The sequence below is a fragment of the Parasteatoda tepidariorum genome, chromosome 1, assembly GCF_982258835.1.
Source record: "Parasteatoda tepidariorum strain Cologne lab strain chromosome 1, Ptep-v5.0, whole genome shotgun sequence".
Classification (NCBI taxonomy): Eukaryota; Metazoa; Arthropoda; class Arachnida; order Araneae; family Theridiidae; genus Parasteatoda; species Parasteatoda tepidariorum.
The window spans coordinates 62,497,410-62,522,746 of record NC_141755.1 but is presented as its reverse complement, the minus strand read 5'-3'; the positions used below and the strand labels follow the sequence as shown (position 1 = coordinate 62,522,746).

Sequence of the window (25,337 nt, the reverse complement as noted above, 5' to 3'; positions counted from 1 at the left end):
GATAAAAAAAATTTATAATTGTATGCAAAACTTTTTCAATTGCTTAAAAAGTTCTCTTGATGTAGGGAATATGCAAAAATTAACAGTAAGGGGTCAAAACTTTAGAGCGCTCTTCGGACCATATTTCACAGATTGCGGCTTACTCCTATATTTTTGGGTCAGAAATTCAAATCATTGAAAAAGGGTAACTTTATTCAGAGAAAGCACGTTGTGTCTGATTTCGTAACTTAAAACATTGTCTGCGGTAATTAATTAGCACATTTGAGGTCTACCATTAAGCTCTCAAACCTTTAAGATTGATTCCTAGGCCATGAAGATCTGATCATTAGATCGAAAGTTATTCAGGGTGGTCCGTTTTTTTCTGCTCTCTGTGCGTTATATACAGATGAGTGTCAAAATAACATTGCTATGTAAAATCTATAGATATTTAATCAACTAAAAAAAAAAATCAAACTTACTATGAGAGCGATAATTTATTTTCAATGAGTACATGAATTTGGTATTAACTAATTTTAGCATTAATCTTTCATCTTGAATTTCATTGTTTTTTTTTCTCCTCCATTGATATGATATTCAAGCTCAATGTCTAAAAATCTAAAGTAAAAATCATGTAAAATTTAAATACAAAGAAAGATAAGAATTTTTATAAACACTACTTCTAATCTTTTATTGCAAACGTACAGGGTGGGTTGATTCACTTCAAAATCTCCGAAATAAAAAGCAGTAGAGGAATAAAATCAAACGGTATATCTATTGAGAAAGCTGGAAAATTTCTATACAGTAATTTTAGAAATTAGTTATAAAGTTGCTTTCGTACAGATTTTTCGAAAATAATACAAATGACATAAGACTATATTCTAACCTGTGATATTTCAGAACTTGATACACAAGTTGAATAGAATAAATGATTTAAGACTTCGAATCTGGTATGACAAAGGCCTTTCATATTTTAATGCTAGCATGGATCATAGATGCTCACAGTGCTGTCTCTATTTTGTAACCGTCGTTAACCAGCCAACAAAATTAAAATTTACGACTACCAATGTAAAACTCCGTAGCCTTGTAATTTTGAACCCAATCCAAAAGACAAAGGAACTCCTGGATCAGTACCACCAGAGGTATTGAGTTGTTATGGAAACTTGAAGAAGTTTGTGACCCTAACAGATTCAATGTGCACCAGTCACCATTTAATACACGGGAATTCTTCGACCGGCTATATTCGAACTCCTGTCCTCATGAACTATCCTGGCCCCATTGCTATCTGTACATTACAATTTTTGCAACTAAATTTCAAAATTTTCACGATAAACATACCATTTATTCCTCTAATCGCACATTATTTCAGAAATTTTCAATTTTGAAATCAGTCAATCCTTTGCTGGACACTCTATAGAAAAAAAATTAACTTACCTACGATAAACTTCACCCCTTCGAATAAACAGTTTCCCATCAATCACAGTGTCTTGTTCAACAACTTCAGGAGTAATATATAAAACAGATTGTTCCCAATGTGTTTCGCTAAAATATTTTGAATAAAATTAGATTTTAATTAAAATGTTAATATGGGTAATCTATCAAAACTACAAAGCAGCTTACCGTTCATACGGGGAAGTAGATAAAACAATATTGTTGGGGAAATGCACCGTAAACCAAATAACAAAACCATGAATAATTGCTTTTCCAAAGCAGTTGCACTTAAAAGCACCCTAAATATTAAATTGAAAGTAATAAATATTAAACTGAGTAAAACAATATAAAAAAGTAGTTAAGCTAATATCTTTTTATAGCTAGTGGGAATTATCTGACATCCTTATCTTTAGTACATTTAAAAAGAATTTTTTTAACTTTTCCCCTTAAAAAAATTAACAACAATTAACGATAATTTAAATTAATCGTTTAAATAAATAATTTCTAAATAGTTTAAGGTTCAACATTAAATTAAATAGATTACAAGTTAGATTGAAACTAGTTTGCTATTTTTACACACTTAGTTTAAAAAAATTTAACTTCAGCCAGATTTATATTTTGTAAAAATTGAAAGAACAAAAATTACAAAATTCTTACAACAAAAAATATTATCAAAAATCAGATAATAATTTTCATCTATTTCAGTACTAAAAATTATGTAGTGAATGTTACGCAACAGCATTCAAATCAATTCAAAAAAGAAAGGGAGGCATATTTGACTTCACATAAAACATTTTATGCAAAATTAATTTGATGTTATTAGTATAAACCTCTAATTTTAGATCTTTCACCCATTATCTATTAGGATACTTTATGGAAAATAAAGAGGGATATGTAAATAAATCAGTCATATATGAGATTCACACATGTGTTCTCTGTAACAGAACTGAGCTATATTTAAAGCTTTGTGAAAATCCTGCAAATAGTATACAGTGTTGATACTCAATTCCAGGAAGAAAAAAAAATTCTGCAATTATCAAGAGCAACAATTCTAAAAGAAATGAGATACAAAAATTAAGAATATGGGAAATTACACTGATAGACAAAAAATTATATTCCCGCATATTAATACACTTTCAAATCACACAATAGGATTAAAACAATTCCCAACATTATAAAGAATTTTAAACACCAACAAACCTTAGAAGAGATTACAATTTTTATCAATTCAGAAAATTAAATACTAATTTACAACAAAATAGTATTGCATCTTAACATATTGAATTTATATTAAGTTTCAATAAAAGTTTTTTTTACAACCTAAAATTGATGCATCAACAGAAGAGAAGAATTTGAGTTGGTTAAGACTTAGTTTTTAAAGGTTCAGCAATCACATGTAGGAACGATTTTTGGAAATACTAATTTCAAAACTGCTGTGAATATGCATCAATTATTTATGTGTTTTAGATCAAGTTAAGTCACTCTTTAGCCAGCGAACTTCATGCTAATTTTGAAAATGACCCATAACTTTAATACGAAAAACCGCAATTTTGTGAAAACGAAAAGCGCCTGCGATTTAATTTTTCATTCATTAAAAAATTACCCCAACCCTGCATAATCTAAGTTCATAACGTTCAAATTATTTATCTAGGCAGAAACATTTTGCCTAATTCATAATTTTTTTAAAAATTTAATTTATTTGTTCATAGGTAATTCGTTCGTAAGCTAATTCGTAATAGTTCAAAAAATTCGCTAGAGAGTTTTATTCGCTTGAAGAGCGTTTCCTCAATTCATTTCAGCTATGGAACATTAAGAATTTAAATTTCCTTTGGTGCAGCCACAGCTTTAAAGGCAAATTTTACTTACAATAGTAAACACATTAACCAAAAAAAAAAAAACTTACTCAATATTTAATGTGAGGAATAAGTTTTTTTCAACATTTTATCAAAGATATTAAAATTAGGTTTTATATCAACAGATGAATTCATTGGTCTCAAGAAACATCAAGTCTAGCTCTTTCTTTATTGTTGATACATGCATGCATAACGTGAAAGCTAATAAAAATAAGCTGAATTATGCTTTTTATGTTTTGGCATGGTAATGAGATAAACAGATTTTTTATTATTTAATTTGGTTATTTAATTTAAATATGAAAATTTCCATGATAAGTACTAATGCAATGTTCTTTTTATAAATGTTTATCTTTTTTCATACTTTATTTAATATATTAATATTGTTATTAGAATATATGTTACCGGCAAAGTTTGAAATCCAACATTCTATAGAATGTCTAGGCATTGTATATAATGCCTAAAAATAGCCGGCAATGTATTAAATGATTCATATTTCACACAGTTCCTAGGCATTCTATAAAATGCCAAATGAGAAACCGGCAAAGTATAAAATCTTCTGTGGTCATGCTAGTAAAGGCGATGAAATGGATATTTTGTCCAATATCTATTTCTAAACTGAAAATAATTGTGACTTAAAAGGAAATTTTTTAAACGAAAATTTTGTTTCCCTTAATAAGAAAGGCATACATTATGTTTTGTACAACTTTCATTTTTCTTTACGCATTTTGAATAAATTTTTTTTAATGGCACACTCATTATTTTTTTAAAGAATAACATTTTTATTTTTGAGAAATGCACATCATTTACATACTAACCTCATCAGAACGTTTCTTTCATAATTTGCCTAAATAGCATTTGTCATTCTATAGAATGCCTAAGTATTATATACAATACCTAGGGAAAGTATGTAATACTTCTCATATTTCATATCTTGCCTAAAATCATCTGGCATTATATACAGTGCTTAGGCATTCTATAGAATGCCTGCGTTTCATACTTTGCAGGTAACATATATACAAATATATGCCGGTATACTTACATAGTATCAAATTACGTACAATCTGTATATCAATATTCCATTTTAACATGAATTTCTTCTATACATAATGTATGAAAACAAATCAATGAATAAAAGGGAAGTGTTATATTACCTGGGTAGAATCTGAAAGAGACTGAGGAACAGTAGAAAGCTCTAGAACTGTAACACAACTGGCATGAGATAATATTGAAGCTGGATCAACTGACATCACATGCACTGAAGCTAAATTTACAAATAAATCAAAAAATGTTAAGAAAAATAGAACTTATTAAAAATACACATGTTATTTTTTTATAGTATATATTTTTAAAAGAAAGAAGTGTATAAAATAAAAGGTTTAAAAGATAGAAGCCACATGTATTGGTTGAGAACAAAACATGATCATCAAAATAACTATCATAATTTCAACCACATTGATTATAAATTAGATTCTGTATTTTTAAAGATTTGAAAGAGACCTCTTAAAAAAATTATCATTGATTTAAAAAAATACAAAATGTATTTTTTAAAAACATGAAAATATATGGTGAACTGATTACAGTCTTTGTATTCAAGAAAAGTCCATTAATGTAATTGAGCTCAGAGTCAACTGTCAACCAATGCAATGAGGTTTTAAGCAGCGGAAAATAATCTAAGTAAAAAATTTCTAAGAAAATAAGAAATTTTAATAAGATACATAGATAGATATTCTGGGAAAAGTTATTACTTTTTGCTCTTACTATTATATTTCTGGAAATAACAGTACCTTTAGTTTTATCTTCGGTCCATTAATCAAGTCTATCAAGTAAAATAACCTTTGTAGTTTTATCTTTGGATAAAATTTGTTAATACAAATTGATTACATGCAAATTTACATACATTTATCATTATATATTTATCCCATATTAATAATTGAAAATATTAATAATTTAATAATAATTAATTATTCAAATCTTGATTTTTATTGTCAATTACAAAAATTTGAATAAATATACAAAAATCAGGAGAAACTTGCAAAATCCGGAAGTCAACTGAAAACTCAGGAGTACTGGCAGTTATCCATGTACCCTAAGATTTCTTTCATAGAAATTAATCAACTTTAATTGTTCATCCTCATTTTTAACCATGTAAGAACAGCAACATACTAATTTTGAATAAATGCCACGAAAAAAGAAAATAATAAAAACTAATTTTTTAAAAGAAAAATTAGCATGAGAAATTTAAAATACTTACACCTCAATTGTTCTGCAGCTAGATTAGCTAGAATACTCATATCAACCTTATAGTCATCTTTAGTTTTATGCCAATAATCTACACTAAAATGACAGGTAATAAAAAAAGTACACAATGAAAAAATAAAGTAAAATGGCAGGTATTATACATAAAAAATCAAAGAACAATACAATTTTCAAGAAATTATTTCTTAAAAATAGTTAATAAAAATTATTTGAAGAATATTACTTATATTTGTTAAAGAAAACATTTCTGCCATGCAAAAGAAAATACAAGAGAAAATGTAAAAATGTTATTGTAGATTAAAATGCAAACGTAAAAAATTTCATAATTGTACTTTAATTATGGGGTATTCGTCTAGCTTTTAGGAAATAAATTCAAAAATTTAATTTAAGAATTTTAATTTTATTTAAAAAAAAATAAAACAAAACATAATAAACATAGTAATTGGCAAAATATATATATATATATTTACAGAGAAGTAAATCATAATGATAAAAGGAATAAATAAATTCCATCCCTGTTCAACAGTGTAGCCAGAATTTTCAACAAAAAATAAGTACCTTTCAAGTACTTTTTAAGCACTAAAAAAATATTTTTAATCACTTTCTAAAAAAAAGTCATAATTAGGAACTGTGCTGTAATAAAAAATTGTTTTCTTTTGCTCAAAGTTCTTAATTTATAAACATAATATCAATAAAATTCAAAAATATTTTCAAAAACTTTACATAATCATGATAAAATAACTAGTTTCTGATAAATATAGCAGAGAAAATTGTGAAAATCATGCTTCTTTTGTAATTTAGAAATACAATGGATACGGCAAAGAAAAATCTCTGTTTAAAACACTTATATATCTCTGTTTAAAGTACTTTTTACAAACCCTTAATAAAAAAAGCACCTTTGAGGGCTTTTAAATAAGTAAATCAAAAATAAGCATCTTAAACTATAATATTATTATTAAATTTAATTACTTTACAGTTCAATTTTGCAACAAAAAAAAGTTTTGTTTAAACCTCTCGAAAAAGCTTCATTTTCTATACTACTATAATGTCTCTTAGTTAAGCCATAGTTTAATTAAATGGGCTTGTGTGACACTTAAAAATGTCCTTTCACCTGTTTTTTTCTTTTTTGAAAAAAACTTTTTATTTTCTTGTGATATTTCATGAGAAAGTTGGATGTTGAGGAGAAATTTCTACGAATATAAACTTACTAAAATGCAAAACACTTGGTTGGTAAATCATCTGTTTATATATAACTACTAAATTTATTGAATAGTTTCAAAAATTGTCATTTTAATCCCAACTACTCTCTTATATTCATTTAAACACAATAAAAATAAAGCATATACAGTTGAACCTGTATATCTCGAACCTGCTTATCTCGAAAACCTGTATTTCTCGAAATTTCTTAGTTTCCCGAAATTAATGATTTAATTTTAATGCATTTTTCCAAGTTTATCTCGAAAAAATTTCTTTCAAAACCTGTGTTTCTCGAATTTTGAAGGAGAATGTACATCATCGTAACCGATGCCTGGACAGCAGGACTTGTTCAAACAAGCTACATTAGAAGAACCGAAAAATTCCCTTGCCCCATGGGAAGTAAGAATGAGCAGATTGGGGGGTCGTTTCTTGGAATTTCCGGTTACTATCGTCACACTCTCCAACCAATTGAGTGTATTCGGACAATGAAAAGTTGATTGATGAGGGGGGCGTCACCACTAGGCATCAGTTTCCACACATGGATAAGAACAACACAAAGAGAAATTCATTTCATCAGTAGAATTTTTTTAGGAGGTCGTTGGTTTGAGCGTTTCAGTCTTTTTTAAAACATTGTTCAATTGAATTTTGATTAAGTATGGCAGGGGCTAAACGTAAATTGAATGTTCTCTCCATTGAAGAAAAAATGAAGATTTTAACATTCTTGGACGGAAATCCATTAATGAAAAAAAATGAAGTTGCGGTGAAGTTCGGTTTACCAGCAAGCACTCTTTCTACAATTATTAAGAATCGAGAAGCTGTGGAGCAAAAATTTCATAGCAGCAACAAGAATGCGAAAAAAAGCCGAAAATGCACTTTTCCGGACGTGGATGAATGTGTTTTAAAATGGTTTACACAATGCAGGAGCAGCGGTATTCCTATCAGTGGACAAATAATGCAACAAAAAGCTGAGGATTTTGCTAAAGAGCTTGGCCATGAAGATAATTTTAAAGGCAGTAACGGATGGCTAGAAAGTTTTAAAAATAGGCACGGTATTATTTTTCGAAAACTTTGTGGTGAAAGTGCCTCTGTTCCGGAAAGTGTATGCGAAGACTGGATTAAAAACATTCCTGATTTAGTGAAAGGCTATGAGCCAAAAAATATTTTCAATGCTGACGAGACAGGACTGTTTTATCAATGTTTGCCAGACCAAACTGCTATGTTTAAAGATGAAGCATGCAGGGGAGGAAAACAAAGTAAAGCTCGTTTGACATTGCTCTTAGCTGCAAATGAAGCAGGAACAGAGAAACTTCCTCCTCTCATGATCGGACGTTCAGAAAAGCCTAGATGCTTTTCTAAAGTAAAATCCTTCCCTTTTCCATACAAAGCAAATAAAAAATCTTGGATGACGAGTGAAATCTTTGGAAATTGGTTAAAGTCCTTAGACAAATCCATGCGATTAAAAAAAAGAAAAATTATTCTTTTTATTGACAACTGTAGCGCGCATAACAATCTGCCTGAACTGAAAAATGTTTGTGTTAAGTATTTTCCCGCAAACACCACCTCAAAGCTTCAACCTATGGATCAGGGAGTAATCAGAAGTTTTAAAGTTAACTACAGAAAACAGTTGATCCGCAAACTCGTAGATGCAATTGATGAAGGAAGTACCCTTCCCAAGATAAATGTACTGGATTCTATCAGAATGACAGACCACGCATGGAGAAATGTAACACAGAAGACCATTCAAAATGGTTTTAAAAAAGCTGGGTTTAAGAATGAGCGTGAAGAAGAGATGGGGATTATTGAAGAAGAGACTGAAATTTCCGAAAAGGAAGCTGAGGAAACTTATATCCCTGATGAAGAAATGATCGAAATAATTTCACAAGATTGGAATGCAATAAAATCTGGATTAAAAGTGAACATTTCCTTTAAAGAATTTTTGCAAGTGGATGACTCCTTGGCCACATGTGGAACTTTGACAGATTCGGAAATTGTCGATAATGTCAGATGCATTTCCGAAGACGAAAATGAAGTAGACGAAGAGCATATAGAAGCACCGAAAGTGACAGTAAAGGAAGCTGAAAAAGCTGTGGAACGTTTAACAAACTTTCTTGAATGTCAAGAAAACGTTGGACACCAGGGGTTCGCTGCTCTCTCCAACATTCGAAAAATTATCGAATCAAAGAAAATCCGACGTCAGAAATCATTAAAAGACTACCTATGAGGTGCGTATGACTGTTAAAAACTTTTATTAGATGTAATTAATATGTAATCATAATTAAATTCTTTACAACATAAATGATTTAAAGTTTCTTTTAATTAAACATTGCTGCTCGAATTTCATTTTTTAAACTTACCTGTATATCTCGAAACCTCTCTATCTCAAATTTTTTTCCCTTTCCCGCGAGATTCGAGATAGGCAGGTTCGACTGTAGCTCCTAAATTACTATGAATGCTAAAAACTATATTTTTACTAAAACCAAGTAATTCCAATAAGAAAAAAATATTAACTGCAATTGGGACAAATCAAGGAAAGACATAATCTGCTACTTCTATAAAAAATTCAAAATTAATATTCAATTAATTTATTTTTAATTACACAAGGGTAATAGACTAAATAGTAGATAAAAATAAGGCTCGGAAATTGATTGGTAGATGCTTCCGCACCACAGGACCGTGGTTCTACTCTTGGATCGGGCGAGGTTGATTCAGACTTTCATCCCTTAAGTGGATCGATAAAATTGGTACTAGGCATGCTTGGGAACTAAACACGGGCGGTGGGGGTCACATTTGATTGACCACCCAACCAGAACATCGCCCTCTTGCACCTCAGAGCCTAAGTTCAAGAAAACTAGGTTGGGCACAATAGGCCCCAATTCTTTATGGGCTGTCACACCTTCTGAGAATAGGCTTTAGTAATGAAAGATTCTATTAGTAACTGCAATTTATCTATATTTTAATTTAAAATTACCTTTTTCTCTAACTGCAATTTCTGCTGAAATGCTATCATTTGAAATATTGCAAATATTTTTAAACAATGGTAATTTCACTCAGAAAATAAAACAAGAGATTTATTTTCATTCAATGGCATATTCACCTATATTCATACTGCTGATGATCTGTGATTGGAGCAATGTATATCCTAACTTCTTCCGGAAAAAGGCGACCATTCTAAAATTTGTTATCGTTATGTTACAAAAAATCACATTTAAACTATAGATTTTACACTTTAAGAGATAGATGCACATCTCTTACAACATTATTAATGGAAATATAATTAAATAACTTCTAAATTGATCATGCTCAAAAGTTGGACATTTTGTTTTAAATATTACATAACCTACTTCCTTTAGATATCTATCACGAGCTTGAAGTAGTGAAGGAAGCATTGATTCATACATAAGCATATAACCCTGAAAAGAAAAAAAAAAACATTTACAGCAATATTTTACAAACATATAAAAAAACCTAATAAATGAATAACCCTATTTTTGAATTATTAAATAGTTTTTCAATTATAAAATTTGCATGACTTTTTTGATTATTTTTGCACAGTTAAGTCCACTGTATTCAAATTAAAAGTCCTAGAACTTTTATTTTTTCCTTCCATGTAAAATTCAAATTTTTTTCCTCAATACAAGACCTCATATGTTTTCTTAGGGTGATTATTTTGATTTTTGCAGAAAAGAAATTAACGACCTAGGTATAACTTTCTGAATAATTTCTACTTCTCTGATTTGCACTTAGAATATTAAGAGCATGGGAGCAAAAATGGTGAACTAATAGTAGTCAAGTGGCGAATCTCTGAAGGAAGTAATATAGCATTACAAGTTAGTATGTGTGGGAGACCGATTGCCTGAGAATTAGTACATTTCAAGAAACTGCAAAATGAGCAATCAATGCATAATTTTTAAACCTCCAGTTCTTCCTTTTATCCAGATATCATTCAAGAAAGTCGTCAAACAATCAGTCTATAAATGATTTCTACCCATCCCAATTACATTTGAATCATTAACGCCTTGGATTTAGAACAATGGTGCAAAGGCAGTTAAGAACCACTAAGTGGTGAAGTTGTAAGAGTGTGGAGATCAATGTGGAATTGCGATACACTGAGTTCACGTAAGGCCAAATGATAACTGCAGGAAATTATGATATATATATATATATATATATATATATAGATATATATATATATATATATATATATATATATATATATATATATATATATATATATATATATATATATATATATAATTGTAGAAAAAAGAAAGGAAAATTATTCAATAAAAATAATATAAAAGTAAAATTAGAAAAAAAAAATTCAATAAAAAGTTGGTGGCAAAAAAGAATAACATCATGTACTTTATTTAAATTAACTTGATTTAAATCTTTATTTTTTCAAAAATTATTTTCATGAATAAACAAAAATTATAAAAAAATATTTTTTAAGTCCTTAAAAAATAATTATGAAGCATAATTATTCTTTCTCTTTAACAAAATACTGATGCACAAATCTTATGATTGATAGGTTATACTTATAGAATAATTGAGCAACTGGCTTGTAAAGTAATACAATTTTTAACATCAAAAGACTTTTTTTTTAAAAGCATTGTCACTATTAAACAAGTTACAAGAAATGTAATTAGTGATACATACCATCCATTCACTAACAATGATATCTACTTTTTCTGGTAAAACAGCATCCTAAAATGAAATCCATAAATAAGGTCAAATATAAAAATAAACATATGAGTAAAATAATAAACAAATAGGGGAAAAAAACAAATTAAAAGCATACACTGATAAAAGAGTTTAAAAGATATTTTTTGAATTTATAAATCATTCAACTATTAAAATAATATAGTTATTTTATAACAATATATTATTTTGATACTGCAGAATATTACAATCAAATTTCTGATAAATTAGTAAAAAAGATCTTATTGAAGTTTAAATGTCAAAATGTGCACCAAAATGTCTAAATTAAAACATTAAGAGTGTTGGGTATAGTCAAACTTCTATAGCTCAAACTTGGTATTTTGAATACTTCAGATATTTTAAATTTCAGGGCTGAGAGTTTCAACATTTAATCTTTTTTTAGTGAGAAATAATAAATGAAATGAAAAATGCGTTGAAAGTATTTACTTTTTAAACATTAATGAAATTTGTATTCTGAAAAAGATAAAAAAAATTTCTACTGTGCTGTATTTTTACTGTCATTCTGTGTTAGTAAGAATGCTCTTTTACTTGTGCAAAAAGTACAAAACAAAAAAATTGATTTCATTTCTGATAACTTAAAATGTTAACTAAACATTAAAGTATCAACTTTGGATGTTTAACTAAGTTACGGAAGTGTACTGAATTTCCTGAAAATTCAAAATGGCAATTTACCTCCATTTTCTCTTCAATTACAGTAATTACATGAGAGTAACCATTAGTTGCTACAACTTTTCTAGCTGCTTCTGCTATGGAACTTGCTTCAACAGCATAAACTAAAACAAATGACAAAATTAATCAGTCATATTAATATTAAAATTATCACTCAATGTTAATTTAGTAATAATGATAACTGAGTGAGATAAAAGCAAAACAAAATTACTTTAATGAGTAATTAGATATTTTACCTTTCTTTGCACCAGCTTGAGCACAAAATACACTAAGGATACCTATAAAAATTATAAGAAATGGTTTAGATTGTTGATAAAGCAATGGAAAAAATGCAAAACAATAAGCACATTAAAAAAGAAATTTTAGAAGTTCAACACTGTACTGTATGAAAAAAAGTCCTCAACCCACACCATCTACCTTTTATTAATTAGTCGAGCAATTTAGCAGATCAAACTATTTTGTTCTTTGTATTTTAGTGCTTTTTAAATTGCTCTACAGAATTTGAATTGCTTGAATGCCCATAGAACTGTCAGCATAGTTTTATTTATCATTCATAAATCAACATTATTTTATAGATGATTATTTTTTTTGTTAATTATTATTGATTTTGATTGATGATTATGATTATTATTGATTTGATTGATGATTGATAATCATTGATGATTATTGTTGATTTTTCAGCAATTTTTACTATGGGTTTCTGCATAATTTTTAATTTTTGCTTCTTTTTATTTAGCAATATGATGTTACTAATTGCAAATTTTTGAGAAACTTCTGAATTGGGGAAAACTAACTAAGTTTTTTTTTCCAGCTTATTTTGCTTAGCATAATTTTTATTATAGAGTAAGCTAATCTTTACTGTCTTATGAAGAAAAGCTAATGATTTTTAAGTAATCACCATAAATCTTCATTATATCATTTTCTTTTTTTAACCAGTTTTTTGGACCAAGTTATATTAGAGAAAATTGTTAGTTTTCTCTTCCGCCATTAATAAAATTTCTAATATATTTCACAGGTGTAAAATAAATGATTCTATTGTCTTAGTTTGTAAATATTTTTAATTTATTGCTATTTGTATCATATATATATTCTTTATGTACTTTTTAAGGAAATATAAATTAGTTAGCAGTATATTGCAAAACATGAACATTTAAAGAAAAATTATAATGAAAAATGATGATCTAAAAAAAAACTAACTTGAAATCAAATTAATATTTTTCCAAAAGAATGTACTTTGACTTTGGTAGAAAGTGGATGCTATTCATAATTACTAGTCTAAGAGCTTAAGTGGGAAATTTAAAATGTAATTATATAATAGCTTAGAAAATATTAAAAATAAACTTCATTAGAGAAAATGATTAAAATACCTATGGCATAGAGCACAATTTGGTGCATATAGATTATAAATAAAATAAAATTAAATTAAATTAAAGAATTTTTTTTTCCAACTAAAATAAGCAATAGGAATGTGTGTTAAAAGGTGAATTTATACATAGAATAACACGATTTTGTGACAAAAGAGAAAACATGACATAAGACAATAAGAATCCTAATTCAGAAATAATGTACTTAAATTTCCGTATTTAAAAGATCAGATCACTAAAAATATAATGATACTAAGAAAAAAAATTGCCAGCAAGATAATTACATGAATGAAAGACAAATTATATAACTACCTGTACCAGCACCAACATCTAAGACTACTTTCTGATGAAACATTTTGTAATTGGTTAGAATTGCTCTTCGATAAGCCTGAGTTCTGGAATAATCTCCAATCATTACTCTATGAATTGATAGGTCAGCATAACACCTGGTTCATAAAAGCAAGTACAATCATAAGAAATGCCAAAATTTTACAAGATTGAATAGGTTAAATACTAATACTCTTAACAAATGTTCAACAAAAGACTTATTAGTTTGTTTCAATAAAAGGATGCCAAGAGTCTCTCTTTAGGGTCAGTTCTAAAAGAGCATTATATTTTCACAAGAATTATTTCTGCGATATAAATAATTTTATTTACATCTTTGAAAATTTATGAATTTCAGTAGATATCAAGCATTCGGATGATAATATAAACTTTTTTTTTTCATAACTTATACAATAAAGCCTGCTTAGAAACTTTTTCTCCAAAGAAAAACTTGGCAAACTCCTCATTATAAAATAAAGTATCATTATTAATGACCCATCTCCCAACTCTCAGCCTCTGAGTAGGTGAGCATTTAGCATGTAAAGTGTGGCAAGAAATTTTTGCCCTAATTTTTAACAAGTGCTTTACAAACTTTTAAATATTCATATACTGTTCTTGCTTTTTATCATATTCACATGAAGTGCAGCAAGTGGGAAATACTCCAATATTTATCAAGTGGTCACAGACATGTAAATAATAATATATTCTTATACTGTTCTTGCTTGCTATCATATTTACAAAAAGTGCAGCAAATCAAAGATATCCTGATTTCTATCAAGTGGTCAGAGGCATGCAAATAATATATTTTCAGACTGTTCTTGCTTGTTATCATATTCACATGAAGCGTGGAAGTTGGAGATCCTGATTTCTATTAAGTAAACAGAGCCATGTAATAATAATATAAAATTTAAGGTTTTATTTATGAAATATAACATGGTTTATAATGGAATGTTTTAGTAGTTTCTGGAATATTATTCTAATGGAATGTTTTAGTAGTTTCTGGTATATTATTCTATCATTTCTCTAGTATTGTGCATACAAGTTAATGCATTTCATTTAAAAAAAAGCAGTAATCTTGTTTCTTGTATACTAGAAATGTGTTTAGTTTTAATAAATCTGCTCAACTTGCTTGCCAGATTTAATTCCATTCTTTTTATGCAACATTATTCCAGACATACAGTGTGCCAAAAAAATGACCAACTAGAATAATTTTTGATCTAATGATCGGTTTTTCATATTCTAGAACTCAATCTTAATGGTTCAAGGGGATGACCTCAAATATGTTAATTAATTAGTGCAGACAATATATTAAGTTACAAAACCAGACACAAAAGAGTGCTTTCACTAAATGAACCTACCTTTCTTTTGGCGGTTTCGGATTTTGGAACCCCAAATATAAGGGGTAGCCACAATCTGGAAAAATACAGTCTTCATAGTTTGGTTAGGACAGCGATTCAAAATTTGGACTTCAAAATGTCAATTTTATTTATTTATTTATTTTTTTTGCGTTTTTCACCATATCTTAAAAACTTTTTTAGCGAATTGAAAAACTTTTGCATATAATTAAAAAATTCATTTATCCAGGATAATGCCATGCAAAAAATAAATTTTAGTTAGTATTTATCATTTTTTATTGCTTTATTCAATAGTAAAAAAAATTTGAATTGTAAGGTACAAAATCTTTTACATCATTCTAAAGTATGTAATTTTGCATGGCAAAATACAAAATTTGTGTGAAATTGGTTGAATAGTTTCTGAGAAATCGAATTTAAAATATGTAACTTTTTTAAAATTTGATTTCTCAAGGACTATTCAACCGATTTTGCTCAAATTTCGTATTTTGCCAAGAACTATTCAAATTACATTCTTTAAAATGATGTAAAAAATGAAATAACTAACAATTTAAAATTTTTTGACTATTATGAAATAAAATAAAAAATAAAAATTTATTAAAATGAATGTTTTGCATGGAATTATCTTTGGATAAACGAATTTTATAGTTGTGTGCAAAAATTTTTCAATTCTCGAGATATGGGAAAATATACAAAAAGCTTTGGATCACTTTCCAAGCTTTGGATCACTTTCCAAGCATTGGATCACTGTCCAAGCTTTGGATCACTCACCTCACCAAACTATGGGGACAATATTTTTCAGATTTGTGGCCACTCTTCATATTTTGGAGGTCAGAAATCCGAAACCGTAGTAAAAAAAGGGTAATTCATTCAGAGAAAGTTCATTTTTGTGTCGGATTTCGTAACTTAAAATATCATCAGCACCAATTAATTAGAATATTTTAGGTCACTCTCTGGAACCATTAAGATTGAGTCCTAGATCGCAAAGATCGGATCATTAGATCAAAAGTTATTCAGGATGGTCCTTTTTTTGTGCGCTTTACATGCAGATTATTGATTAATAGTTATGAATCACCCTGCACTTTCAAATATTCAATTAACTTGGTTTAGCAAATAAGAGAAATTTGAAAAATTATTTACCTGAAATAATTAGTGTCATTATCTTTCAATTCCTCTTCTGAACAGCTGTATTCTAATCTACAATTTTGAAAATAGAATTACTACTACATAATATATATCTTTACAATTAATAAATATTATCATGAAACAAAATGTAAAAGTAAAAAGAAAAGGTGTTTTGTTATTCAGATGTGACAAAACCAAATAAAAAAGTTCAAAACATAAGCCGAAAAAAAACTTATATTCATATCATCCAAAATACTTTAAATATTTATATTTTATTATCAGAGATATTTTGCATAACATAAAAATAAAAACCTAAATATTATTGGTTGATAATTGGGAGAAGTCGGTGAGAAATTAATTATCTGCGTGAAGAACGAGTTAGAGTTAACAGTTGAAAAAAATTAGAAATATCTGGACATCCACAGTGTATAATTAAACTATCAAAATCAACTAACAAAAAATTTCATAAGAAACATTGCATCAGTCAGTATATTTATAGCTTCAATATTTGAAACAATGTCACTTTACAATAAAAAATAAATAGATAAATAAAAATTAAAAAAAAAATTTTTTTTTAATGTTTGATGATTTTTTTCATATTTTTGTATGTTCAAATTTATAAATTTAGACTTAATGTTAAGGGATCCTATGCATTTCAAAATTGGTAAAGTTTGTCTAGTGGTTAAATATCAATGAAATCACAGAGCAAGTTGGGTTAAAGCTTTTTAACATCCTTGTTTACTGAGAATGTTAAAACATAACACCCCTTATTCAAAAAAACATAATTTTTTTAAAATGATAAATTAGTGTAGTAGTACCCTTTTTTCCCTGACAGATTTGGATTTTTAAACCTGTAAATATAGGGAGTAGCCGCAATCTGGAAAATATGGTCTCAATAGTTTGGTCTGAAATGCCAGAAGCTTGCTTAGGGTTTTAGAGGCACTGGGCAAAACATTGAGACATTTTATCAGAGTTAATCATGTTTTTTTTAAATATATATATATATATATATATATATATGTCATAAACAGTAATTAATAATTGAAACATAGAGCACTAATTAAAGCAGTGTTCAAGTCTATTTTCTGAAAAATAATTCCCCTATTAGCTAGAATAATTTTAAAACTTATTGTATGCAGTAACATAATACATCAGTTAAAAAACTTGAAAATACACACATGAACAAACAAAAAACATCAATAAAACTGTAAAAACACAATATTTTAAAATTAATAATAATCATTATCAATTCCTAAAGACTACCATTCCTAAATACTATCTTGTGTCATTATATAGTGCTATGATATTACCACATATTAAAACATCCATAATTCAAACTCTTAAGTTTAAATAATTCTGAAAATGTTACAGAATTTTAAACAAAAAATTTTAATAAAAAAAACTTTGATAAAAACTTTTTATTATCAAACACTGAAAAATCTTGAAATAAAAAACTGTTACCTTTATTTAAAAAAATAAATCAAAATCTTTATTAAAGTAATAAAGATTTAAATATAATTAATCAAACATTGCAATAAATACATTTTTTAAAGTTAGAATAATTCCTGAATTTTACCAAACCTAAAATTGCTGTAACAGAATTTATTTCCTGGCACATCTACATTGAAAAATAGACAATTACTGATTGGAGGAATCTCTTAAGTGTTTTTTTTTTTTTTTTTTGGAAATATTTGCCTGAACTTTAAATGTTATTTGAAGACAGGAAAGATTTTCGGCCGGTTTTGTTACATAACATGGAGAAGAACAAACATGCTTTAAAACCAGTATTTGTTTAGATTTCGTCCCAAGTTACAGTAAATAATGTTTTGTCTGCAAGTTTCGTCAACAGTCTTTGTTACGCCATAAAATGAAAGATGGCTAGTTGCCCCCTCAATGATTTTGTGGGAAGATGCTTACTTAAAAATTGCAATTTATTCTTTTAAAAAATTTCTTTAATCTGTCAAATTGATACATTAAAAACTAACATAAATTTTAAATTATAGTTATTATAACTTTGAAACAAAAATATATTATTTAAACACAGAATAAAATTATAAGGAAAAACAAATTACCTAATATCATTATGGTCACTTTTTCTATTTTCTTGGTTAACCGGTTTAACTTCACTACTTGATGAAGGAATATGGTCTGAAAGTTGTACTAGTGATGATGAATCATTATCTACTTTTAACCTCTTGCAGGGTAGAGTATTATATTCTAAAACTTGATCAGGCAATGTAGTTGCAAAATTTATATCAACATGGTTAGCAGTTGAGCTGAAACTTTGATTTTCAAAGTCTGGTTTTTCTTCGTTATCCATTTCCTAAAATTTAATTTATTCCTTTAGTTTACTCTTAAAAATTATCTGTTTTTCAAACTTTAAATACTCTAATAAACATTAATACAATCACAAGAATGGGAAAGGAAAAAGGCATATATCCTGTCATCACGGAAAAAATATGGCTTTCCTATAGAAAAATTAGTATAATTTTGTTTAAAAAAATTATGATTGTCTTTAAGATACCTGATTAGGATAGACATGGTACCTTTTTTATGATACAAATCAAAAATATATGCTACATATTATTTTCATCGATATGATTTAGATTGTACTTCTGTTTATCATTATAAACAAATTAGTAGTATAGAGTATCCAACATGTTAGAAAAATTATACATTAGAAAAAATTGTCAGGAAATGAAATAAATTTAATTTCACTTCAAATAAAAAAGAGTTTTAAAACAGTTGTATGACTAAACTACATATTATAGCTATATATACAGTAGGGAATCTATTATCCGGAACGATCGGGACCATCGCTATTCTGGATAACTGGTTTTTACGGTTTTCTGAATCGCTACAAAAAGCCGTTTTTTTTATTGTTAAACCTAACTAAAAAAAAAAAATATTGGAAATAATCTTAAAAAGAAGAAAAAACGATGAAGTAATACACTAAAGATTATTTCCAAAATGATGGTAAGGTAAAGATCTTTCAAAATAGAAAGAAAAATCCTAAAATCTTATGAGGAAAAAAAAATTTATTTTTAAAATGGCGGAAAAATTCATCGAATTTCTTTCCGGTTTTTTGGTTTTCCGGTTTTCTGATTTCCGGATAACGGGTTCTGTACTGTAGCAGTATTTTGGGGATAATTGTATTATATAGCCTTTATATTACCAGCAATCATGAAATGATCACATGGCACGGCTCAACAATGAAGCTAGAATAGAAATATAAATGTATTTTCCAAATAACAGTCAATTCCTAACCAAAAACTTTTATCAGTTTTTCTGGTCCATTCAAATTAGAAACAATGGGAAAGCAAATTAGAAAAGGAAATACTTTTGACCACATTAATTATTATTAGATAATACAAAATTAAAAATAATAAATTTGATTATGTAATTTCATATTAAGCAAAAGGCAGATGTGTTACTTTCTAATATCAGTCCTAGCGCATTGAAACTCTGATGATTATGTAAATAAAAGACAGAAACCAGTAACATTATTGATTTAAGGAATAAAGGTGCAGAAGGTGGAATTTTGACCCCTCAATCTCTATATACAATTTTCTTAGTCAGAAAAACTCTTTGAATACTATCTGATTTGCACAGAACTGACCATTTTTGATGAACTAAAGAAAGAAAATAACATTGCTAGTTGCTAAAATTAGTTATTCTCAATTCTAGTTTGGATAAAGGTATCTAATAATTGAAATTTCTGCCACTTTATCTACTTTTGCAAGCGTGGGCCTTTAATAAATGATCATAATGAAGCTAATTTTAAATAGAAATATTAATTTCAAAAATAGTCTTAATCTTTAGAAATTAGTTGTGAAAGTAGAGTATTAAAACGATGATTATAACCAAAAGATTTAAATTATATGAAGTAGGTCAAGTCCTAATTACTTTAGGTGATTATGATTGATTGCATCTATCTTCAAGGAAAATTATAACATGTTAAAAGAAAAATTTTCCTACTTATCTTTTTACATGTGCTCAAAAGTTTTTCCTTAATATTGTTAAAATAATTATAACATAATAAGAGCATGACTAAACTTTCCATGTTTTTCCAGTGGCTCTATCATTACAGTAGATTACAATACATTATCTATTATTCCTCGTTGATTCTTAGAGTAGGAAGTATAATTAATTAAAATTTTAAATCCATGTACACTCACACATAAAAGTTATTCCTATATCAATTCCAGTTTTAGCCAAGTTACACAGGTTTTTATTTTCCTCTTTCACTTATTGGAAGAGTATATAAATAGTAAAAATAATTCGTACAATAGGTTTTTTTTCCTTTTTTCAATTATACAACATATTTGCATTAAACTCTTTCAGCGGTTTCAAAAATATAAATATACTCTTTACAATTCTTTTAATTTATTAATTGATAATTAAAATAAATAAAATTTCGACAATAAAATACAGTATGGAATTTTATATTTTAGGAAATGCAGAAAATTTACCTAAAACAGTATGAGATAATGAAATAAGTTCGCAAATTTCCTCCAATATAATTACGAAGGTGAACTAAATGTCACATTGACTAATGTTAGTTAAAATTTAAGAGTATGAAACATTCTAATCAATACTTAAGCTTGGAGGTCTATAATTAATTTCGATTTTATAAAATACAATATCAATTTTTACAAGCTAAATGTAGTAAAAAATATTATTGCAAGAATTAATTATGACTTCAATGAAAAAATGTTCAGGCATAAGTATCAGATAGGAATTAAACAGAAATACTTAAAAAACAGTCTATGTAGCAATAACTTTACTCTACTTATTGCTAATTTTCTTTATTTTAATTTTTTCACAGTCTTAAACTGATAATAGTTGTCATAAATGACATTTATGACATCCAAGCACAGTCGGCAAAAAACCAAAATAAACACTACCATGCCCCAATTTATATTGCCATTTTCTTCTAACCAATTTTTCTTTTCTTTACGCACTGTCTTGAATGCCAGCCTTCTCCATTGGCGATCGAAATGGGCTGCAGGTGGCGTAGAACAGAACTCTCTTCCTATGGCAACACCTCACATGCTTTCCCCATTAGCGTGTGGAAAGTCATAGAGGAAAGAAGTACGTTAGTTTCTCTCTTGATTTTCTTATAGATTAAAATCTTTTAAGTTGGAAAACTATATGGAACTGAAAATTACGTTAAATATAGTTCTAAAGAAAGGTATCACGGAAATTTTAAAAAATATTTTTATTAAATAAAAAGGAAAAATATTAAGAAAAGGGAAAATATCGTAGTACATTCCTATGGATAGTGTTTTCTACACTAGGGAACGCTGCAAGCTCGGGACTGCCTAAATTTCCGGGTTACTGTTTCAGTTGTATTTTAAAGCTATTTGGCATCACTGTGTTTTGAGATTCTTGCAAACAATGTATTTGATTACTTATTACTTATGCTTACAATGCTAACAATACTTGTGTTTACAATACTAAAAGTGTTAACACTAACGTAAGATGGTGCACAGCTTGCACCACGAACAAACAGTAATGAACAAATGGAAAGAGGCCAAATCAAGACTGCCAAAAAAGCGAGTTATTCAAAATCTAGCAACCATGTAACCTTTTTTAATAATAAATAACAAAATAACTAAAACAAATTTTCACTCCAAGCTCCCCAGAATTACATAATAACATTAATATCTTATGAAATACGGCAGATTTGAGCTCAGAAATTATCTAACTTATTTCTGTTATTGAAAACAAAATTATCCGTTTGAAAACATCGCCTATCAGAATAACATGTAGTAAGCAGCTGCAAACTTTTGCCGAGCTCGAGATTGTTATTGTTTACATTTCTATTGAAAACACCATCCATACAACTTAAAAAAGGAGGAGAGGGAAGGGAGAAGGGCTAAAGGCATGAAACCGGTCTCTCCCCAGATGGCGTATTCGAGTGTTGCGATCGCCAATAACCCTAAGCTATGATTATCAGCTGAAATGGGTGATTGCTAAACAAATTCAATTACCAAGAGCTTGGATGCCCGATTTTGGAGCGTGAGGGAAAATGGTGAAAACGTTTGAGCTGGGGTGTTGTTACGATTACACTAGGAAATACATATTTTTTTAAAAGGAAATTTACTAGATTATCTACAATATTCTTTTTCATGCAAAGAGATTTATAGATACTAGAAATTAGTATTGCACTACTTATTGCTGAATTAATATAAAATGTCTCTTGGCGTGGACACTTTTACTTGATAGCCATATATTGCAGCTATCTCACTACTGAAAAAAATTATTTTGCATGTATAGTTTGCTCTTCTATCTTTTATATTTGAATGTACTTTAATATCTTTTGCTTGTTTATTAATATGGTATGATTTTCATCAATTTTTTTCGTATAAAGAATATCACACTTTATCTGAAACTTGATTAATTGTTTTTTAAAACTATGTTTTACTTGAAAATAGACCATCAATATTTTAAGAAATTGAAGAAAATGTCTATTATGCCATTTTTTTTTCCGAAACGACATCAGAATCCCATTGACTTAAAGCAGTCAATAAACTTAATCTACAACGTACTACGATTGGTACATGTAAATTATCCAAGCATGCGCATTTGAAAAATGCAACAAGCGAATGCTATAAATGACAATCTAGTACCCCTAAAAAACGATCAAAATTAAAACGATAATAACATGAACCAATCAGGTGAGTTCATTTATTAAAATGTCGACCAGCCAAAGTAACTGGTTCCAATTCCTCATTCTTAAACCCCCTCCGCAGAGGATCAAAATTGTGATGGCATGTCTTCGGATCATCCTCCGGGATGCTTCCCAGACCGTCGCCAATAGCCCATTGTGCAGCTCTAGTGCGACGTAAATTAACAACAACATTCTTAAATATATAATGGTGTCAATTCCTAACGATAAAACGCACGTTTGCAGGCGTTTAATATCAAAACTCATTAATCCTTCTTTTTTTTTTTAAGAAAAAGAAAATTTATTTGACTCAAAATTTATTATGAGATTACATTTTAATAATAGTTTTAGAAAGTCTTTAAAGACACCATTCGCGATCGCAACGATCTATAGGGGGCGTTGTTGTATGAGACTAATACCTGCGATTTCTATATGAACAGTCATTCAGTTACTCTAGAGGCGTCGTTAATGTAGCACGTAGCATTGCAACGTTCCTTCTTTATTGTGGCTAATTAAATTTAAGAAAAAAAAATGCTTGATATTCTTTCTTATGCAAACGAAAACAAAATGGTATCTCTTTTTATTAGAGAAGGAATATCCAAAACACATCGGAAAAATATTTGTACATTAACAGAAAAAAATATGTATATTCTTATAAGAGTTAAAACCTAATGCCCGAGAAATAGTATGTATTACTAAATTTAATGATATAACATGAAAGGCCCATTTAAACTTTACATTCTATAGTTTTAAGAATCATATTACTTCAAAAATTAAAATGAACAAAAAGTATACATAAGCCTCATAATTTTATGAAATTTAATTTTGTAAACAAAGTTTTTTGACAACAATTTCCCTGTAATCAAAAAATTTCAAGTTTCAATAAAAATGATTATTTAGAAACTAAGAAACGTAAAATAAAGAATGCTGACGAAGCAAAAACAACAACAAAAAAAAACAATTCTTTTTTTTTTCGCCATTTTTAGTGCTACGAAAATTCATCTTTGGGATTTGCCAAAAACAAAACAAGATGCAATTTGATTTTTTCAGGAGGGAAATATTTTACCGAAAAAACGAAAATGTACCAATTCCCACAACATAAAACTTTATCTTGGTAAACGTACGTTTTGGAAATGTTATTTCATTTGGAATCTTATTCATCAGAGTTCATATGGCGATATGATTGTTTTGAATCTATGCTAAGCTCTATATCGGCGCATTTTCCACCGAAATCCGATTGACTATTTTGATTTTAAATAAAGTGTTTTATTTAATGAATTGTCGCAAAAATTTTAAGTGTAGATTGGCGGCACTTAAAAACCGCCAAATCTGTAGCTGCTGTGGCGTTAATACATAAGTACCGAATTTTTATTCATACTTTTCTGAATCATATTACTTGAAACATTAGAATATGCAAGAAGTATACATAAACACATAATGTTGTACCATTCATGTTTTCAAGAAAAGTTTTTTGACAACAATTTTTATCAAAAAATTATAAATTATAAAACGGAAAATAAAGAATTCTTAGGATAAAAAACGATTTTAAGAATTCTTTACATTGAAATAAAAACTGTCATATACATAGTTTCTTTTCTTATTATTCTTATAGTTCTTAATCAGACGTAAAAAAACCATTCTGTAGAGAACTATCATCAAATAAGAAAAAAAAAATTTACAAGCTAATTTTTTATTATAAAAATCATAACACTTACCTTCTTTATAAATCTGCAGAGTTCCAAATGAAATGTTCTTCGTTTGAAAGTTTTATTCTCAAATAATATGTACATAGATTATCCTTTTATTACCTTTAGATAACATACTACACATCAAAATTTTATAATTGTAAGATCTCGATAAGAATTTGAATATGTAGCTTAAAAACAGAACAGCTGAATTCTAGCTGAAATTATCTATTCTTTCAAAACCTAAAAAATACTTACCAAGAAAACGATAAAAAATGTATTAATCATCAGCACAAATGACACTATTTCAAGTAATTTGGTTGATTCTTTATTGTTGTTTTCCGAATTATATAGATACAGAAATATATACTGTCAGGATCCGGATTCCTCTCCCACGCATTTGATTGACCCCTGACCTGAGGGTCAGAGGGTGAAGGACACGGGAGGTGTCGTTCCCTACCTTGGGGGTGGAGAAAATGACTGTTTCTGAGGAGAGAGAGGATTTTTTAGATCAGATTAGTTTTGAACGCAGAAGAGTTGAGTTTTGAGTTGAGCTATGATAGAGAAAGCATGAGCGAGAAGGGAGCAGCAGCGCTCCGGAATATTATATTTTCTAATTCATGTATCATTTTGTAAATAATTATATTAATCCAGAATAATGAAATAAATAAGCTATAACTGAAATAATCCTTGGTCATCCTTATTGAGGAGGT

General features: G+C 28.2%; 1 protein-coding gene across 5 annotated transcripts; it reads right to left on the bottom strand.

Moving 5' to 3' along the window:
- Nucleotides 1-454: 454 nt before the first annotated feature.
- LOC107452935 (protein arginine N-methyltransferase 6) lies at nt 455-21,339 on the bottom strand. 5 transcript variants are annotated; one of them, XM_043049489.3, is made up of 14 exons: nt 21,174-21,339; nt 18,339-18,589; nt 16,282-16,338; nt 13,778-13,911; nt 12,338-12,379; nt 12,105-12,205; nt 11,370-11,417; nt 10,055-10,123; nt 9,808-9,881; nt 5,512-5,594; nt 4,412-4,521; nt 1,597-1,706; nt 1,411-1,518; nt 455-594 (listed from the first exon to the last, which is right to left on the bottom strand). In XM_043049489.3, exons 1-14 carry the CDS (start codon nt 21,174-21,176, stop codon nt 519-521), a joined length of 1,266 nt encoding a protein of 421 aa, XP_042905423.2. In that variant the 5' UTR covers nt 21,177-21,339; the 3' UTR covers nt 455-518. The 5 variants fall into 5 exon arrangements, with proteins under 5 accessions (XP_042905423.2, XP_042905427.2, XP_042905424.2 ...); XM_043049493.3 differs by having other exon boundaries at nt 21,059-21,236; XM_043049490.3 differs by having other exon boundaries at nt 21,022-21,208.
- Between the last annotated feature and the right edge of the window lie 3,998 nt (nt 21,340-25,337).

Bases quoted from the DNA above. Each gene is read 5' to 3' on its own strand.
- LOC107452935 (XM_043049489.3), bottom strand. The intron at 16,339-18,338 runs GTAATTTGTTTT...TCAAAATTGTAG, and splicing joins AGTGACCATAATGATATTAG to ATTAGAATACAGCTGTTCAG. The intron at 4,522-5,511 runs GTAAGTATTTTA...TTGTAAATTTAG, and splicing joins AGCTGCAGAACAATTGAGGT to CTTCAGTGCATGTGATGTCA.